We start from the raw sequence: 18822 nt of genomic DNA on the forward strand, positions 1-18822 counted from the left end.
TTCTCAATCCCCAGCTCCAGTTTCTGTAGCTCATTCTAACATGCAGCTACAGATGGGCATCGTTTAACAAGAGATGGGCAGACACTGCCCACCTACAGTGCAGGTGAAGTGGAGAAAAGAATACAGATGCTTTCTCTGTGTATTTCAGCTTTGCTGGGGGGGTTTAGATCTCTCTCCCTCTCTGCAGGCAGCCTGCTTTCCCCAGAACATACCTGCATACCAACTGTCCCCTTTTATGTCTGTCCTATACAAAAGATAGTAATTAGCTGCCAGGGAAAGCTCAGGCTAATGAAGTGTAGAGGGTTTTTTTTTTGCTGGGGAAAAAAAAAAAAGCCATTTTGGATTCATCTGAGAAAATATCAGTTTGTCAACTGCCAAAAGTTGCACTCTCCATCCCCCACAAATTTACTGTGACTAAGAGCATTGTTTAAGAGTCTCAGGATAGTTACTCCGGGCTTACTGCCAACTGTAATCTGGACTGCATTTCTAAACCTCACAATTTAGCGTTAAAGAAATGTATTTGTATCTATACACATGTATGTGTGCATGTTATGTATGGGAGAGGTCCATAAACAAATCTGCTGCTAGAAATTGGTTGCTCCAAATTATTCCATCTTGGTCAGTTATGGGAACATGAGCAAATGGAAAGTGAGTGCAGAGGAGATGACGGCAGGAACTTGTGGCAAGTCGACTACCCTGCACAAAATCACCACTGTTTGCATGCTCATGGTTAACACAGACCAGCCTACCCCTCTCAGAAATTGGGCTTTAATTGCCCTAAGAGCTCCAAAATCCAAAGCTGTGAAGAGTTCTGCAAAGTCACGGTATCACTAAGGCTGGAAGAGACCTCAAAGATCGAGTCCAACCTGTCACCACAGACCTCATGACTAGACCATGGCACCAAGTGCCACATCCAATCCCCTCTTGAACACCTCCAGGGATGGTGACTCCACCACCTCCCCGAGCAGCACATTCCAATGACGAATGACTCTCTTGGTGAAGAACTTTCTCCTCACCTCAAGCCTGAACTTCCCCTGGCACAGCTTGAGACTGTGTCCCCTTGTTCTGGTGCTGGTTGCCTGGGAGAAGAGACCAACCCCTTCCTGGCTACAATCACCCTTCAGGTAGTTGTAGAGGGCAATGAGGTCACCCCTGAGCCTCCTCTTCTCCAGGCTAAACAACCCCAGCTCCCTCAGCCTCTCCTCACAGGGCTGTGCTCAAGGCCTCTCCCCAGCCTTGTTGCCCTTCTCTGGACACCTTCAAGTGTCTTGATGTCCTTCTTAAACTGAGGACCCCAGAACTGGACACAGTACTCAAGGTGTGGCCCAACCAATGCAGAGTACAGGGGTACAATGACTTCCTTTCTCCTGCTGGCCACACTATGCAGGCTAGGATGCCATTGGCCTTCTTGGAAGTCATACCAAATGGATGGTTTTCCCCTCATCTACTTCCTTCAGTCTCCTGGCAACGGTTCCTTTCATACAGCCCAGGCTACGCTTGGCTTTCCAGGTATACACTTCCAACCTCATATTCAGCTTTTGACCAGCTAGGACACCCAAGTCCTCTCCTGCAGGACTGCTCTCAAATCCCTGCATTCCCCAGCCTGTGTTGATAGAGAGGGCTGCCCCAAGCCAAGTGCCATCCTTATCCTCTGAACAGTCCACACAATTTAGAAAGAAGGATGTTTTTGGGGACTGTGTCAAAGGCTAAGGACATCTATCAGAGTCCAGGTAGATGACATCCATTTTCCCTGATTATTCTTTAAATGCTTCTTTAGAGCTGTTTTACCTTTGAGATTTTGATATGTCTCTCCAGAAGGATTCTTGGTACTGCTTGAGAGGCCTTGAGCACAAGCCCTGCGAGGAGAGGCTGAGGGAGCTGGAGAAGAGGAGGCTCAGGGGAGACCTCATTATTCTCCACAACTACCTGAAGGGTGGTTGTAGACAGGAGGGGGTTGGTCTCTTCTCTTAAGCAACCAGCACCAGAACAAGAGGACACAGTCTCAAGCTGCACCAGGGGAAGTTTAGCCTTGAGAAGAGGAGAAAGTTCTTCACTGAGAGAGTTGTTAGCCATTGGGATGTGCTGCCCAGGCAGGTGGTGGAGTCACCATCCCTGGAGGTGTTCAAGAGGGGATTGGACGTGGCACTTGGAGCCATGGTCTAGTCATGAGGTCTGTGGTGACAGGTTGGACTTGATGATAATAGACAATGAAGGTCTCTTCGAACCTGGTTTATTCTATTAAGATCATCGTGTCCAACCTATCACTCAACACCACCTAATCAACTAAACCATGGCACCAAGCACCCCATCAAGTCTCCTCCTGAACACCTCCAATGATGGTGACTCCACCACCTCCCCAGGCAGCCCATTCCAATGGGCAATCACTTTGATCTTTGAGGTCTCTTCCAACCTTGGTGATACTGTGATACTTGTTTGCGTGTCAATTTGTAAGCTGCACATACAGCCTACCTTTGGCAGAAGCAAGCAGCTGATTCTCATTTGAAAGTAAGAAACCCTAAAGACATGCATTGCTTGATTTAAAGGCACCTTTTCTCAAGCTGAACTTTTGTATTCCATCTCATTACAGAAATCTAAGCTGTGTCAGCAAATGAGCACAAGACTCTAGCACTGTTTCTCTTGGGTTTGCAAGAGGGCAAAGCAGATAGATCAGAATGAACACCCTGCTAATTAAACTGAAGCAGGTGACTACAGAAGAGAAGAGGCTTGTCAGACGGAATACCTACGTCAAGAGTGATCAGATTAAAGATGCAAAATGTGAAGCCAAGGTGGGCAACAGCATTAAGCTCACATTCTGTAGCTTGAACAGGCTTGCAGAAGTTCTGACAGGTTCTCTAATTATTCACAGTAATGGACACTGAGGGCAAAAGGTAGGAGGGAGAAATACATTTTTCTGCATTATAGGTGCTGAGCACCAGGGCTAAAATCATACCTGTCTGAACACTGATCAGTTTCTGCAAAGGTTAATAGCAATTAAATGTGGCAAACTAGACTAAATGAGAAACAGGTCATGATACCACTGTACTTGCAAAGAGCACAGTACTTTGCAGAAAGGTGCTTCTTGTTTAATATTTTTGAATGTGCAAGAGTACTTAGAATAAGAAAGAGCAATAAGCCTGTTCCTGTTCAAATGGAGACCTGCAGCCCAGTTGATTACAGAAGCCAGTTTTTTCCATAGTGGGATTTGCAAGTTAACTGTGCTAAAGAGAAAAGCTAACCAGTTTCCACTTAAAACATGACAAGCCCTACATAAAAAAAGAGATCAGTGAGAATGCACCACGTCCAGTTTAATCAGCTCAATCAGCTCTTCCAGCTACACGTCTAACAGGGACTATTCCAAAGAGGAACTATTAAAAGGAGATTTGCAAAAGGTAGAACAAAGCAGTAATACATTAAAATCTCTGACACAAATTTCCCATTCAACATGTCACTGAAGTAATGGCATCAGGACCCTCAATCCTTCTGTTACAATGTGGTTCCTGCATACAAATGACAGCTGAGTAGGACACCAGTAAATTTTTAGCCTTCATTCTACCACCTAAGAGAGAAAGAGCAGAATGAGTTGATATTACTTAGATTTCTCTATTTTAGTATTTAACAAGATTAAGAAGCTACAGTCCTAACACCAAAAGAAGCTGTCAGTAGCTCAAGAGACGAGGGGAGCAAGCAGAGTATTATCAACTGATGAGTGGTTTTGTCCCTCAAAGCAATATTGACCTAAAGCACAGTTCAGGGTAAGGGGGTGGGGGGGGAGAATAAAAATATAAGCAATTCTGGATTTGCATAACAATAAATCAGGCTTAGCAGATAGTGCAGCTCTTGATTATGTATCAATAAACACATCAAGGAATAAAGGTCATTAAAGAGGTATCTTACGTTGTTATCCTCAGGATCTTCTAAACCATCAGGCCGGCTAAGATTGCGTGAGGGCTGACTGCACACCACATCATCCTCTAGCTCCCAAAAGGAAGTTCTAACAGGGGGCCTTTGGATCTCATCAGGATTAAAAGCGCCATCTGCTCCATCTGAAGAAAAATCAGAGCACCTTTGTTTGTATTTTGAGATGACAGATGTGCTACCTTGTACCAAACAAAACAACCCCACACATTTTCCAGCCAATGGAATCTAAACCAACAGAAAGAATCCTTTCCAAGAGAAGTTTCTTTAAAACACTACTGCACTAAAATAAAAGCATGTCATTGGTTCTCATCAACCAACATTAAGGTGCTCTGCATCAGTTGTAGTGTTTTAAGCTAGTCCCTAGCCTAGACACTAGTTGTAATTGGGAAAATTCTGGAGACTTGAGTCAAAGATAAATAATGGAAGGGATTGGATAAAGAATGATAATAGAGAAGTTAACCTAATGCCATGGGTGTACTGAAAACCTAGTATCTTGCAGAGTTTGTTCTCTTTGCTGCTGGGATTCAGGCTGTGCTAGCCTCCCCTTCCCCCCTTGGTGGTGTCTCTGTTTTGATTTTCATTAAGGTACAGGGCAGGGTGGCTGAGCTAGCATGTGTGGTTTGTATAGCTGTCTTGAGGCCCTTTGTCTCCAAGGGGGCACAAAGAGCTGAATCAAAGGAACAGGGGGGTCCTGTGCTGCTGCTGTTATATAGATACACACAGAGTGACCTAATTGTGGCCTTCCAGTATCTGAAGGGGGCCTACAAGAAGGCTGGGGAGGGACTTCTCAGGATATGAAGTAGTGATAGGACTAGGGGGAATGGAATGAAGCTGGAGGTGGGGAGATTCAGGCTGGACCCAAGGAGGAAGTTTTTCACCATGAGAGTGGTGAAGCCCTGGAATGGGTTGTCCAAGGAGGTGGTTGAGGCCCCATCCCTGGAGGTGTTTAAGAGCAGGCCGGATGAGGCTGTGGCCAGCCTGATCTAGTGTGGGGTGTCCCTGCCCATGGCAGGGGGGTTGGAACTAGATGATCCTTGTGGTCCCTTCCAACCCTGACTGATACTATGATACACACACACGTAAACACACTCTGTACTTGTTTATTGCCTTTGGTACTGTTACAGTTAGTTTCTTTTGTAAATCCAATTCCATTTGTTTCTTCCAAGGTCTGTGTGTGGTGAGATTTGCTCTCTGAGGCAGGTTGCAAAAAAAAGACAAGGTTACTGGGGGGGAATCTAATTCAACTCCTGACACCAAAGATTGTTGGTACTTCATCTGTATTCAATAACCCTTTGCTTTTGAAGCAGTGAGAAAGAAATTATACTGGGGGACAGGATGGGAGGAGTGGGATCCGTTTACCTCTTCTCTCCTGAATTGCATAAGGGTTTCCATACTGCAGCACTGGTAGCCTGCTCGGCACTGCAGGAACCGGCCCATTTTCCTCTGAATAAGGGTTGCGGAAATGCAATGACTGTTGTGAAATCTGTCCTTCCATCAGCCTCCCAGCTTGACTTCCTGGTGTCCTGCCAAGTTCCTGAACAGTGCAAAATTCAAAATGCAATTAACCTATGGAGTTCTAGCAAACTTTGGTATTTTTCATGAAATATTTGATTTGCTTTTAAAAATACCCCCCCCAGCCTTCCCACTCGTTCCACCCTGGCCTAGTGGCAAACATACCAGACATTGAATTTCATGCACAGATTTCTAAGGTTGTTATGCTGCTTGTGAAAAATCATTTGCCTTCCATGAATTTAATGAGCAGAATTCTAACTCATCCTTACCCTTCCTTTGCATCTTCATCTACTTTATATATACAGAATACAGAACTAACCAGGTTGGACAATACCTTCAAGATCATCAAGTCCAACCTATCACCCAACACCATCTAATCAACTAAACCATGGCATTAAGTGCCTCATCCAGTCTCCTTTTAAACACTTCCAGTGATAATGACTCCACCACCTCCCTGGGCAGCACATTCCAATGGCCAATCACTCTTTCTGGGAAGAACTTCTTCCTCACATCCAGCATAAATTTCCCCTGGCACAGCTTGAGACTGTGTCTTCTTTTTCTGTCACTGGTTGCCTGGGAGAAGAGACCAACCCCCTCATGGCTAAAACATCCTTTCAGGTAGTTCTAAATGGCAATAAGGTCTCCCCTGAGCCTCCTCCTCTTCAGGCTAAACACTCCCAGCTCCCTCAGCTGCTCCTCATAGGGCTGTGCTCCAAACCCCTCCCCAGCTTTGTTGCCCTTCTCTAGACATGTTCCAGCATCTCAACATCCCTCTTGAACTGAGTGGCCCAGAACTGGACACAGTCCTTAAGGTGTGGCCTAACCAGTGCTGAGCACCAGGATTGTATATTTAGAATTTAGCAAGGGTTTGTGAGTAGCTTGCTTCCAAAATTCAACATTTGCATGCAAAATGTAAAAATCTGAAGATTACTGAGGGGGTTAAATGGCCACTTCGTTTGAGCCCATTCTGTAAATACTCAGGGTAGAAAGGCAACTTTTTTTTTTCCCCCAGGAAAAAGCTCAAACACAACTCTTATACAAATTAACATAGTTAAAATTCTAGATTCTTGCATGGATATGGACATGCTGGAAGGTGTCCAGAGAAGGGCCACGAGGATGAGCAGAGGGCTGGAGCACCTCTCCTATGAGGACAGACTGAAGGAGTTGGGGCTGTTCAGTCTGCAGAAGAGAAGGCTCCGAGGTGACCTAATTGTGGCCTTCCAGTATCTGAAGGGGGCCTACAGGAAGGCTGGGGAGGGACTTCTCAGGATCTCAGGTAGTGATAGGACTAGGGGGAATGGGATGAAGCTGGAGGTGAGGAGGAAGTTCTTCACCATGAGAGTGGTGAAGCCCTAGTTGTCCAGGGAGGTGGTTGAGGCCCTGTCCCTGGAGGTGTTTAAGACCAGGCTGGATGTGGCTCTGAGCACCCTGATCTAGTGTGGGGTGTCTCTGCCCATGGCAGGGGGATTGGAACTAGATGATCCCTGTGGTCCCTTCCAACCCTGACTGATACTATGATACTATTCCTTAAAGATAATAATTATTATAAACTACTAAAGGGTTTTTTTTAAGCTTATAAACCGTTAGAATTCTAAGTCACATCTATGTTAAAAGACAGTAATTAAAGTGACTTGTGTGGTCAGTGCATCAGCTGTAATTTATTCAAACAAAAGTGTCTCTCACCCTTCCATTCAATAAAATGGGTTAGGAGAGAGAAAGCTTGCATGCCAAGAATAGCCAGGGGAGTGTGCCATTTGCAATGCAGAAGCCAGAAAAACACCCCACGAATTCAAAATGCAACCACTAATTACAAAATCAAGATTGTTAGGAGGGATGCCTCCCAACAGTTTTGTTCTTCCTGGTTAGCATTTTCTTCTGGGTTGAGTTCATGTTTAGCATTTGCTAACGCCCACAAAACCTTCAAAGATGGGAGCAGGCCCTTTCCCCAAGACTTCAGATTGAAACTTAAAACCACAACTTCAGCTACTGAGGTAACCACATGAAAAGAAAAATAGCTCAGCTGAAAGGAACAAGTTGATTTCTATTTCTTTTTTTTTAATACAGGTAAACAAAGCTGGGGAGGGCTCTGGAGCACAGCCTTATGGGGAGCAGCTGAGGGAGCTGGGAGTGTTTAGCCTGGAGAAGAGGAGGCTCAGGGGAGACCTTATTGCCATTTAGAACTACCTGAAAGGATGTTTTAGCCATGAGGGGGTTGGTCTCTTCTCCCAGGCAACCAGTGACAGAAAAAGACGACACAGTCTCAAGCTGTGCCAGGGGAAGTTTAGGCTCGAGGTGAGGAAGAAGTTCTTCCTAGAAAGAATGATTGGCCACTGGAATGGGCTGCCCAGGGAGGTGGTGGAGTCCCCATCCCTGGAGGTGTTCAAGAGGGGATTGGATGTAGCACTTGGTGCCATGGTCTAGTCATGAGGTCTGTGGTGACAGGTTGGACTCAATGATCTTTGAGGTCTCTTCCAACCTTGGTGATACTGTGACCTTTGGAGGTCCCTTCCAGCCTGGACCATTCTATGATTCTATGCTAGTGTCACTTTAGATTTATAGATTAAATTGCACATGAGTGAAATGATTGGGGTGAAATGGCTAGGACTACAACTTAAAACTTTTAGTAAGCATGTAAATCTAAGTAATTCATCTTTACTCAGTACAAAGCAGGAACAATTACTTTCCAGTAAAGTTAAGACTTTCCTTTTTAAAAACCAATTTCTTCTGCAACATGGAAACAGCTGAGAGTGAGAGAGAATGGCAGTACTACTTCAGTTTTAGCTTTAGATAGGATTGAAACAGAATGTAGATCAAACAAACTGTTAAAAGGTGCTGTAAAATACCCTTAGTCAGAAGTTAGATAGCAAGGGCAGAGACCAAGTAAAATAAAAAAGTTAAAAAAAATTCAAAAGCTGTAAGTATGTAAATAAAATAGGAGCCAAGTAATTCTATAGCTTTGAAGAGAGAGTAAATGAACATCTTTAGCATGCTATGTTTGGTGACATTTATAAACAAACACTGATAATGGAGCAGAAATTGAAAAGCTGTTTACTATACTGTGCTTAGCCTTTTAAATCCTGGCTTCAGTCTAGCAAGGCACTTTTGATTCTTCTCTGCAGTGTAAATATCTATAAATTTGGTGGACAAAGCTGCAAGCCTTTGTAAGCTCCATACATTATTAGTACAGTTGTTCGCCTCCTGTGTTTAAAATTACTCCCTCCAGCTAAACTAGATTCCTCAGAACTCAACTTTCATTTGGGTTTCCTCTGAATTAGAGAGACATGAGCTCCATCAACACAACCACTTCTTAATTTTTAAAAGTTAGTATTTAACTATGAGAACCTAGAATTTTTTTACAGAACACTTAGCTGGCTTCATCTGAAAGATGTTTCATTCCTAAGTATCTGTTCATATTGGGTTTAAGCATTTTGAACAAGCCCAACAAATGTGAAGACACTTTGTTACTTCACTTTTCATCAAAACCTAGCTTAATTAACCTTATTCATTTATATTAACCTTATTAATTTATAATACCATATAATACCTTAGAGGTACTTCCAACATGAGAACATCAGCATTAGTATTTCAGAATGTCTGCTTTAACAATAATCATAATGAATTTGATTTGGCTGTGAGTTCCTAAAGGCAGAAGTCTGTTTTCTAACATCATTTAAAAACTACAGTATTGCCTGTGTTTTTGTTTCCTGAGAAAGACTCTTCCAGTTGTATTTCACAGAAGTCACTGCTGTCACATTTCAAGCTGCTTTTACTATTACAAGCAGAGAACTGACCATGTCAAATGATCTGGTTGTATGACAGGATGTTAGGGGTTGGAAGGGACCTCCGAAGATCAAGTCCAGCCTCCCTGCCAGAGCAGGACCATAGAATCTAGCACAGGTCACACAGGAATGCATCCACATGTGTCTTGAAAGGTTCCATGGAAGGAGCCTTTCTAGGGAGCCTGTTCCAGTGCTCCATGACCCTTACAGTGAAGTTCTTCCTCATGCTGAGGCAGAACCTCCTGTGCTGTAGTTTCTATCCATTGCCCCTTGTCCTATCACAGGGCGCAACTGAGAAGAGCCTTTCCCCTCCTCTTAACACCCAGCCCTCAGAGATTTAAACATTTATTAAATCCCCTCTCTTCTCCAGACTAAACAGCCCCAGGGCTCTCAGCCTCTCCGCATAAGGCAGCGCTCCAGACCCCTAATCATCCTCGTAGCCCTCCACTGGACTCTCTCAAGTAGATCCCTGTCCCTCCTCATGATGCACACATCATGACAAACCTGGCAACTATGCTGCTGAAAAATCTACATTTCTAGTTATAGGGCACCACTGGATAAAAGCAAAACAACAAAAACAAAAACCTAACAAGTGCTGATAAATACAATGTCATGCTGGGCATGTACCATTCACGTGTCATGCCAGGATTCCAAAGGGACTAAGGTTTACTAATAGTGCTGCCTGACAGCAAGTAATTCCTTAAAGTATCAAGGGCAGAGACTGTCTCCAAGAAATTAAATTCCTGCAAGTGTTTTTTTTTCCCAATTGATGTTCCCTCAGAGAGCAAAAAGGCTGCAGCATGAGCTCAGAGGATTTTATTTGGCCCAGCAGCACATGTACTAAACTAGTATCAACCTCTAGACACAAGAGGGATGAATTTCTTTCACTAAGAGATACAAAGAGTAAAGCAAGAAGGAGGCTGAAAACTTGTAGAAAAGTGGTGTTGCTGACAGAAGGGGGGGAACATAGGAATTCCTATGTTCTCTGAAGTGTACAGCTAGCTGCAATCTCAGATTACCAATTCACACAGAGTAATCCCTACCTGCAAACAGAAACAATCATTTTAGATCCTGGATGAAATATGATTCTAGACAAAGAACTCTAGGAACAAAGAAATTCTGACACAGTAATATTTTGGTTAGATTTCATGTGGAAAATATCCTGGAACACTGCTACCAAACAATAAATGACAATATTGTCAAAGGCTGAGTCAGTTTTTCTAAGCTGGTCTATTATGATATATATATTCTTAAAAGAATTATTAGTATTAAGAGAACTTCTACTTTAAGCTAAATACAGAGAACTATGTTTAAAGACAATACTCAACAATTCTCACTCCAAAATAAACTGCAGTTCCTCAAACCAAAGAGCCTCCTATGTGTTAAGGTACAAAACATAACAAGAAATGGGACAATACCTTCTCACTGGTAAAGAGTTCAAACTGTGAGGCCAGTTCCTTTATTCGTCTCTCTTTTTCTGCCAGCTGAACCTTTATGAAAACAAGTTTCAGGTTTCTGCATTAGTAATTAAACTCTTTCCCTGCATGGTATATTGTGAAAATCATAGAATTGTTAGGGTTGGAAGGGACCTCAAGAAGCACCTAGTTCGAACCCCCCTGCCATGGGCAGAGACACCTCACACTACAGCAGGCTGCTCAGAGCCACATTTAGACTGGCCTTAAAAACCTCCAGGGATGAGGCTTCCATCACCTCCTTGGGCAACCTGTGCCAGTGTCTCACCACCCTCATAGTAAAGAGCTTCTTCCTAACACTTCCTCCTGAATCTACCCATTTCTATTTTTGCTCCATTCCCCCTAGTCCTATCACTACTTGACATCCTAAAAAGTCCCTCCCCAGCTTTCTTGTAGCCCCCCTTGAGATACTGGAAGGCCACAATTAGGTCTCCTCAGAGCCTTCTCTAATCCAGACTGAACAGCCCCAACTCTCTCAGTCTGTCTCCATAGCAGAGGAGCTCCAGCCCTCTGATCATCCTTGTGGCCTTTCCCTGGACACATTCCAGCATGTCCATATCTTTCCTGTCACAGGGGCTCCAGAACTGGACACAGTACTGCAGGTGGGGTCTCACCAGAGCAGAGTAGAGGGGAAGAATCACCTCCCTCAACCTGCTGGCTGTGTTTCTCTGGATGCAGCCCAGGGTACGATTGGCTTCCTGGGCTTCAAGTGCACACTGCTGGCTCACGTTGAGATTCTCATCCACCAGCACCCCCAAGCCCTTTTTTTCAGGGCTGCTCTCAAGCCATTCTTTGCCCAGCCTGTATCAGTGCTTGGGATTGCCCTGACCCAGATGCAGGACCCTGAATAAAGGTCAGTGATAAAATTCATCCTTATGATGAAAATGATGGAAATTTTATCTAATCCAGTACTAGACTGACACATTACCCAATTCTTCAGGGACTCCTCTTTGCTTCAAACAGATGATTTCAATAATCTCTCTCTGCAAAGGGCTATTTTATTTGGATCCCAGTTTCTTTGGGGATTGCCTCTTCATTTGTTTTTCTAGCATATAAACTCAATGCTCTACAGAGTCACCTATCAATTGTTTTCAACTTCAAAATTCCCTCTCTAGTTTAGCTCAGAGAGAAATCTACCAACTGAGGAGAAATGTTTTTCCTTCACCACCTGCACCCTCCTGAATGATAGTAAGTTTTGAATTGCTGTCAAAATGCTTTCAGTTTTGGAATCAGTTCTTTCTTACTCCTGCTGTTGAGAAGTTAAACACACAAACTGATTTTACATTAAGTTATGCACATAAACTGATCACTTCTAATTAGTGAGATTAAATAAATTGGACAGGTACATGAATTTCATGAAACTGAAACAGAGCTTTGAAAAGTGCTGAAAAATGACAGCCACAGACTGCTACAAAGAGCTGTGGAATAATTCAGATTTTATAAACTGCTGTAATTTCTAATAGAAATAACTAAATCAGCTCCTAGCAGAGCTGATATAGTTACAGCTCAATTTAATCTCTGTTCATCCCAAAGGGCAAAAGTGGGAAGAACATCCTATCCTGTCAACTGCACTATCACCATTAGACTGAGAACAAGCATAAAAGCCCTTCTTACAGAAATCTGTTGCTCATATCTCATCCTTGTTCACCTAAAAACTCACTTCAGCATATGTATTAGTATCACAGAACCTCAAAGACTTTGGTGAGCATGTTGCATGACTCTTTACTAAGACTATAGTTGAGACCTTCCAAATGACAGCGGTTTTATCATAATTTTAAAAACAATACAGAATCACAGGGGCTGGAAGGGACCTCAAAACATCATTCAGTCCAACACCCCTGCCAGTGCAGGATCACCTACACCAGATCACACAGGAATGCATCCAGGCATTCATCTTGTGTATCTCTAGCTAATTCAGATAAAATGCATTAGACATTACCACATTGGTAATGCAGCAAGCAGTATTTTAGACAAATATGGCAATCAATATTCCTGTTAATGTTATATTAAGCAAGAGGAAATTAGAAAACTAGCCTGTTTCTCCCTGTGATACGAGATTACTCCAATAAGCAACCATGTTAGGAACAGGATATTGCTTTCAAGAACAAAATCTGTAACTTACCTTATACTGATCCTCCATTGCTGCCAGCTGTAATTTTATACTGTCATTGACTTTCACTTGTTCTTTCCACTTCAGCTCCAGTTTGGCTAGTTCATCAGCATAAACACTGCATTTCATCTTCTCCTCCTAAAGCAGTTTGTAGCACAGCATGAAATATTTACAATTAAAGAGATTTTTCCCTCCTATCCCCAACAAGGACACTCTAACTCCATGTTTTCAGAACAAGACCAGTTACAAAGGGCTTCCCTAAGGAATCAAGCCTGACTCAAGACTATGAAGAGCACAGGTCCACTGATCACTGCATAGATTATCTTCAGTACAGTTTTTTCCTTGCCCAAGTTTTCAACAAGATGACATTCCTCTTAGCTTCACAGTTTCCAGTTTATTTGTATCCTAATACTACACTGTAATCATGAATATCAAGTGTTTCACTTCAGCAGAAAACTTTTCCCATGCAACTTTTACAACCCAAATGTATCTTTCATCCAGAAGGTCAAAAGGCAAAGCTTTCCACAAGCATCACTACAGAAGAATTAGTTAAGCCCTCCATACACAGGGTAATGAGTGCAATTACATGACAGTTGTTACATCCTGGAGAGAACACCAAAATGAAATGCATCTTATTGTGATAAATAAGAGAAAAGATAAACAGAGAAAAAAAGGCAACATGTAGAATTGTTTAAGAAGTGCTTTCTGCAACAGTCAGCTTGTCACCAGCGTCACTGCTGCAATACTTCATCATTACACATATATCCAAACTGCTTAAATGAATATTGAGTTAGGACTGACACACATATTTGAAGGGCATTGCTATTGTGGCTGCAGCAACACTGGCGTCAACTTTGGTCCATACAAGTATGACTTCATGTATGACTGAGCCCCAAGCTAGTATGTAGCACCCACTTGGACATCAAAACACTGTAAGAGTCTAAGACTACTAATATTTGAACAGCCTATACACTTGTTCCAGACATCAGCTGGCATATAGCAACATGCTGTATTTGGGTCATAAAAGCAAACAGACATAACATATAACTGAGGGTGGAGAGGGAGGTTGAATATTCAAAGTCTTAAGCACAGGAGAAGGAGTAGCTTTGCTCATTTGTTTCACTACACCTGGGTTTTCCTGAGGAAAACCCATCTGGACAGGCAATCAAGAGCTGACTTAATAAAAACATCTTCTCAAACATTCAGATCTCTACTGTAACTGCAGTGCAGCACACAAACAAGGAAGGGAACTCAGCTGGGTGGCCTTTGAGGCTTTAAGACTTAGCACCTGTAGCTATTTTCTATTTGGCTTTCTGAAGCAGCCATTTACTTACTGTCAACATCTGCTTGCATTTCTTATACTTCTCTGTTTTCTCAGCAATTTCTTTATTCATTTCTCGTACTTGCTCCTTTACCATGAATTCCGAAACTATGTCAGATGAAATGGGGCTAACTGTGAACATTGAAGAGAAAACAAGAATATTGAATTTTTTTGGCTGTTGTTTCATAAAGTTTGTGTAAGAGAGATGACAGAGGCCAAATTTGACAGTGAATCAGGAGCAGACTACTCCATGGTATCCAAGCAAATAATTAGTTGGACAATCAGCATCATGTGGCTAGTGAAACAAGATCAGCAGTCATTGGCATGTCTGTGTTCAGTTCTTTTGCACAGTGAAGAAGATCATAAGGACATCTCTCCCCATAGCTCACATGAAAGCAAAACACCAGAATATATACATTATGGTATCATGCTAGATACTGGTTTCCCTTAAAAACATTCCATGCCTCAGCACTCTAGTTCACCTCATCACATCATCAGCTTGCTGGGATTTTACTTGCATTTAGTTAAGACAGAAGGAAACTAACAGAAATTACAATTATAGCCCCACAGAAAGAACGCATTTAGGGGCATTTATCACTTTAAATTGACTAATAAACCAGGCTTAGTTTTATCCTATTATGTTTATGGTTTAGATGATTAGTTTTGTAGGAATTTTACAGTGCATAAAAACTGTCACCTTTCAGAACATTTTCTAATCAACCACTACTGCCTGTGATCATGAATACTCTATAGATTTGATCTTACCATCACATAATCAGAACTTTTCAAGTGGATTTGATTTTACAGGAGAATGCTACAGTAGATAGTCACTATAACATAACTACAAAATTACCACGCTGCCATAAACAACTGGCAAATTTGGGGAAGATTTTTTTTTCCCCCCCTTTTAAATGAACTGTTTATTATTATCTTGCAAAACCAGCTCTGTGTTAACTACAAAGCAGAAATTAAGAGAGCTCAGTCCTACTGGCATTAACAAGTACCAATGGATGTGCTTCAAAAAAAAGATTCATGAGGTTATTTATGGAGGACACAAGATTTTCAGGTGAATTTTCTTGTTTCTAATCACTGCTTCAAAACAGAACCTATTTCATATTGTAAGTACAATTAGGGACTACTTCACATACTTTCAGGTTGATACTAATAGACAAAATTTAAGCTGTTGATACCTGGACATGCCGACAACTTTTTGTCTGTAACGATGGCAGTAGCTGTCTCAGTGTTAGATGCATCTGTTGGTTTCTGCTGATGCCCTGCAATTTTCTTTGTGAAAAGGAAATTTTGGTATGAAAGTCACAGCACAAAGTAATGTATACTTGCACTATCATCTCCTCCAAAGATGGACTAGACGGAATTGCTCATTAAAACAGGAGGCAATAATAAATACACAAACACATTTAATTCTACCAACACTGAAATTGCCTCAGTCTATCATTTTTATAATCTGACTTTAAAAAGTTCCTCTACCCTAGGAACAGTAACTTCTGAGCAAATTAGTAGGAAAAAAATATCTCATTTTCCAGAGAGTCAGTTACACTTAGATCTATTAACTTCAATCTAATATTGCATTTGAAAATGGAGTCTCTGCTACTAATGAGCGCTGGACTCCCGGTGCCAAAGTAGCCAACTCTGGTGTTTGTGACCCGACATACAACATCACCAAAGATGTGAAAGACTTTTAAGGAAAAGCCACAGGCATTCTGATATGACACCTCATTCACCATTGACCTTCTGGATGAGAAGACAACTTTCTGAAGTAATCTGTGGATCAAAGCTCCATAACCACCCCACTGCTCCATGGACAGCAGCACTGCTTAAGTCTGTCCTTCTTATGAATTCACATTTGTACATCTTGCCAGTGCTCACACACCTTTCTCCCTTTGTCAAAATCAATGCTACTGATTACAGGTAGTAATTATGGATTTTTTTCCCTGGTTGTATTTCAAAATTCTTCTTTGAACAATGCTATGCTTACAGGTTCACCCAAATTCTGTTAGCATTCTACATACACCAGTTACCATAAATTCTATGCTCGCTTTCAACAACTCAGAGAAATAATTTCACTTTATGGACAAAAATCAGTAAAAATCACTGGATTTTGCAGAAGGAAATTAAATACTTGCTGAAAAAAATTACAAAATGCAAGTGCCATTCTCCCCCATTCTACTTACTGCCTGTTCTGTAAACTTGTTTACTTGTTTTTGAAGTTTTTGACACTCTTTGAATTTTTCCTTGTAATGGTCAGCAGCCATCTGCAGACGAAGCTTCAGATCTTCAACTTCTCTGCGCAGCTCCAGCTCCACCGTGTTTGAAGTTTCCTTCAAAACAAAACCAAACCAAACCTTTTACATTTCTCCATTTTGTTCAAATACCACTGTTCCCCAAAAAGCTCCCTTCCCCCCCCCCCCAGTTAAAAAAAGCATAACACACTTTATAAGTACAGAAGGTGGTTCTTTTTTTGTGGGAAGGAAAGAATAGAATAGTAGAGCACTGAGAGAGACAGCATCTGTGCTGAACCTGATTCCAAGCAGGGCACACTGAGGAAGTAAACAGGCATGAGTACAACACCACAGGATGGTAAAGAGGATTCTTATTCTACAGGTTCATTAATGTATACCAAAGTCTGAATACCTTCCAGAAGCATCCTAGACATCTTATAGACAAACATCTGCTACTTCTTCCAGGATGCACTTTGAAGACTATTTATAACCTAAATTCTTAGGAAAAAAAACATACAATCCTTGGATATTTGAACTCTAATAATTCTTTTGAGAGTTGTACTGTTCACTTCATATTTACTGTGCTATTTTAACTATTGCTCAGCTCAACAGACCTTTTCAAACTGCTGTATCACTACAGTATTCCCAGTAGTGAGTTAATCTGATACAGTAGAAAGCTCACTGCAGTCAGCATGATGAAACTTACATTAGCTTACTAGGCTTTTATCCAAGACAGTCAAGACAAGACAATTTCCATTAATATTTTTATACTTATAAATGTTAAAGCAAATTAACTATGACCACAAATATTGGAAGTACTCCAAAGAACCAAGAGCGAATCCACCCACAAGGGAAGAACAGTACAGAGTAATAACTCTACAATCAATCTTCTACTCTGAATGTATTTTTGTGTGAGCCACAGCAGCATTAAAAAGAATTCAGACAGGGAGAGAATTCAAAATAATACAGATAAAAAAGGCCACTGGAATGGGCTGCCCAAGGAGGTGGTGGAGTCATCATCACTGGAGGTGTTCAGGAGGAGACTTGATGGGGTGCTTGGTGCCATGGGTTAGTTGATTAGGTGGTGTTGGATGATAGGTTGGACATGATGATCTTGAAGGTCTCTTCCAACCTGGTTTATTCTATCCTATTCTAAAAACTGTGCTATTCTGTGAAAACAACACACAAGTGTGGAAAGGAGTGGCTCTAAGCAGCAGCAGAGACCTCCTTTCTTCCAAATCAGCTAATGTGCACTTGATTTAAGGCAGCACCTTGAGTGCTGTAAGAGGATTTGATAGTAATTTGCGCTAACCATCCAGCAGCGTGTTTTCTTGCCCAGCTTTGGCACAGCTAGCTCTGTTGGATTTCACAAACACAGACACACTTCAGTGCTGAATTGTGACAACTTACCTGCTCATTTTTCAAAGCTGTGACTTTTTTTAGCTCAGCTAGAGCGTCGGTGAGCTGCTTTTTCAACGCGTCGTTTTCCAGCCGCGCGCTGTGGAGATCTGCCATCGTCTTGTCGCGCACGTTGACCGCGTCGCTCAGCTCTTTCGACATGAGGACAGCCTCTTGCTTGCTAGCCTGAATCTGATCCTCAGCTTTCCGAAGCTGTTCTTTTAAAATACTTGCATCCTCCTAGGACAGAGAAGAGCAGGAAACGAATCCATCATTTTTTAATTCAAAGCTTAAATGAAGAGTGATATTGAGATTAGAAGCAGTCAAAAGAAGACAAATTTACTTTTCCCAGTGGCCTTCGCAAAACCTTTCAATCAAGGGGTTAGTACCCAAGTACCATTTTCCCTGTTGGCCTTCTTTTCTAATGCTGGTGTGCAAACATGGTTCATAATGGCAATTGGAAGTATTTTACCTGTCCTGGATTTTTGTTACATTGGCAGCTTTTGTTTTAAACATGCCAGAAAGAAAAACCTGTTTTCCAGAATATCTTTGTTCTTACCACCATAGAACTCCTAATGGGCACAAGTCTGGAGAAGAGAAGGCTCCAAGGAGACCTTCTTGTGGCCTTCCAGTATTGGAAGAGGGCCTACAAGAAAGATGGGGAGGGACTTTTTCGGGTGTCAGGTAATGATAGGACTGGGGGGAATGGAGCAAAACTAGAAATGGGTAGATTCAGATTGGATGTTAGGACAATGTTCTTCACCATGAAGGTAGTGAGACGCTGCAACAGGTTGCCCAGGGAGGTGGTGGAAGCTCCATCCCTGGAGGCTTTTAAGGCCAGGCTGGACATGGCTCTGAGCAACCTGATCTAGTGTGAGGTGTCCCTGCCCATGGCAGGGGGCTTGGAACTGGATGATCCTTGAGGTCCCTTCCAACCCTAACAATTCTATGATTCTAAGTGGTCATGCAGCTTCAAAACCCAAGTTCACTCCACCATAGGACACTGCAGGTAACAGAGTGTCCTGGTTTAGAGTAAGAGATCTTACAACAGCTAAAACTGGTTGATACAAGA

General features: G+C 42.2%; 1 protein-coding gene across 5 annotated transcripts in view; it reads right to left on the bottom strand.

Moving 5' to 3' along the window:
• TAX1BP1 (Tax1 binding protein 1) overlaps positions 1-18822 on the bottom strand; it is a 57843-nt gene that overhangs the window by 4546 nt on the left and 34475 nt on the right. For 2 of the 5 annotated variants that reach the window (XM_068152383.1, XM_068152381.1), the window contains 8 exons: positions 17763-17990; positions 16305-16451; positions 15303-15396; positions 14126-14244; positions 12804-12929; positions 10628-10699; positions 5278-5452; positions 3895-4043 (listed from right to left, as the gene is read on the bottom strand). In XM_068152383.1, coding sequence (XP_068008484.1) covers positions 3895-4043; positions 5278-5452; positions 10628-10699; positions 12804-12929; positions 14126-14244; positions 15303-15396; positions 16305-16451; positions 17763-17990 — 1110 coding nt within the window. Of the gene's footprint in view, positions 1-3268; positions 3557-3894; positions 4044-5277; positions 5453-10627; positions 10700-12803; positions 12930-14125; positions 14245-15302; positions 15397-16304; positions 16452-17762; positions 17991-18822 lie in introns of those variants that run through there. The other 3 variants (XM_068152386.1, XM_068152382.1, XM_068152385.1) reach the window with 3 other exon arrangements.

The sequence above is a fragment of the Melanerpes formicivorus genome, unplaced genomic scaffold (genome assembly GCF_026170545.1).
Source record: "Melanerpes formicivorus ecotype bairdi unplaced genomic scaffold, bMelFor1.0.p_v2 SCAF_23, whole genome shotgun sequence".
Lineage (NCBI taxonomy): Eukaryota > Metazoa > Chordata > Aves > Piciformes > Picidae > Melanerpes > Melanerpes formicivorus.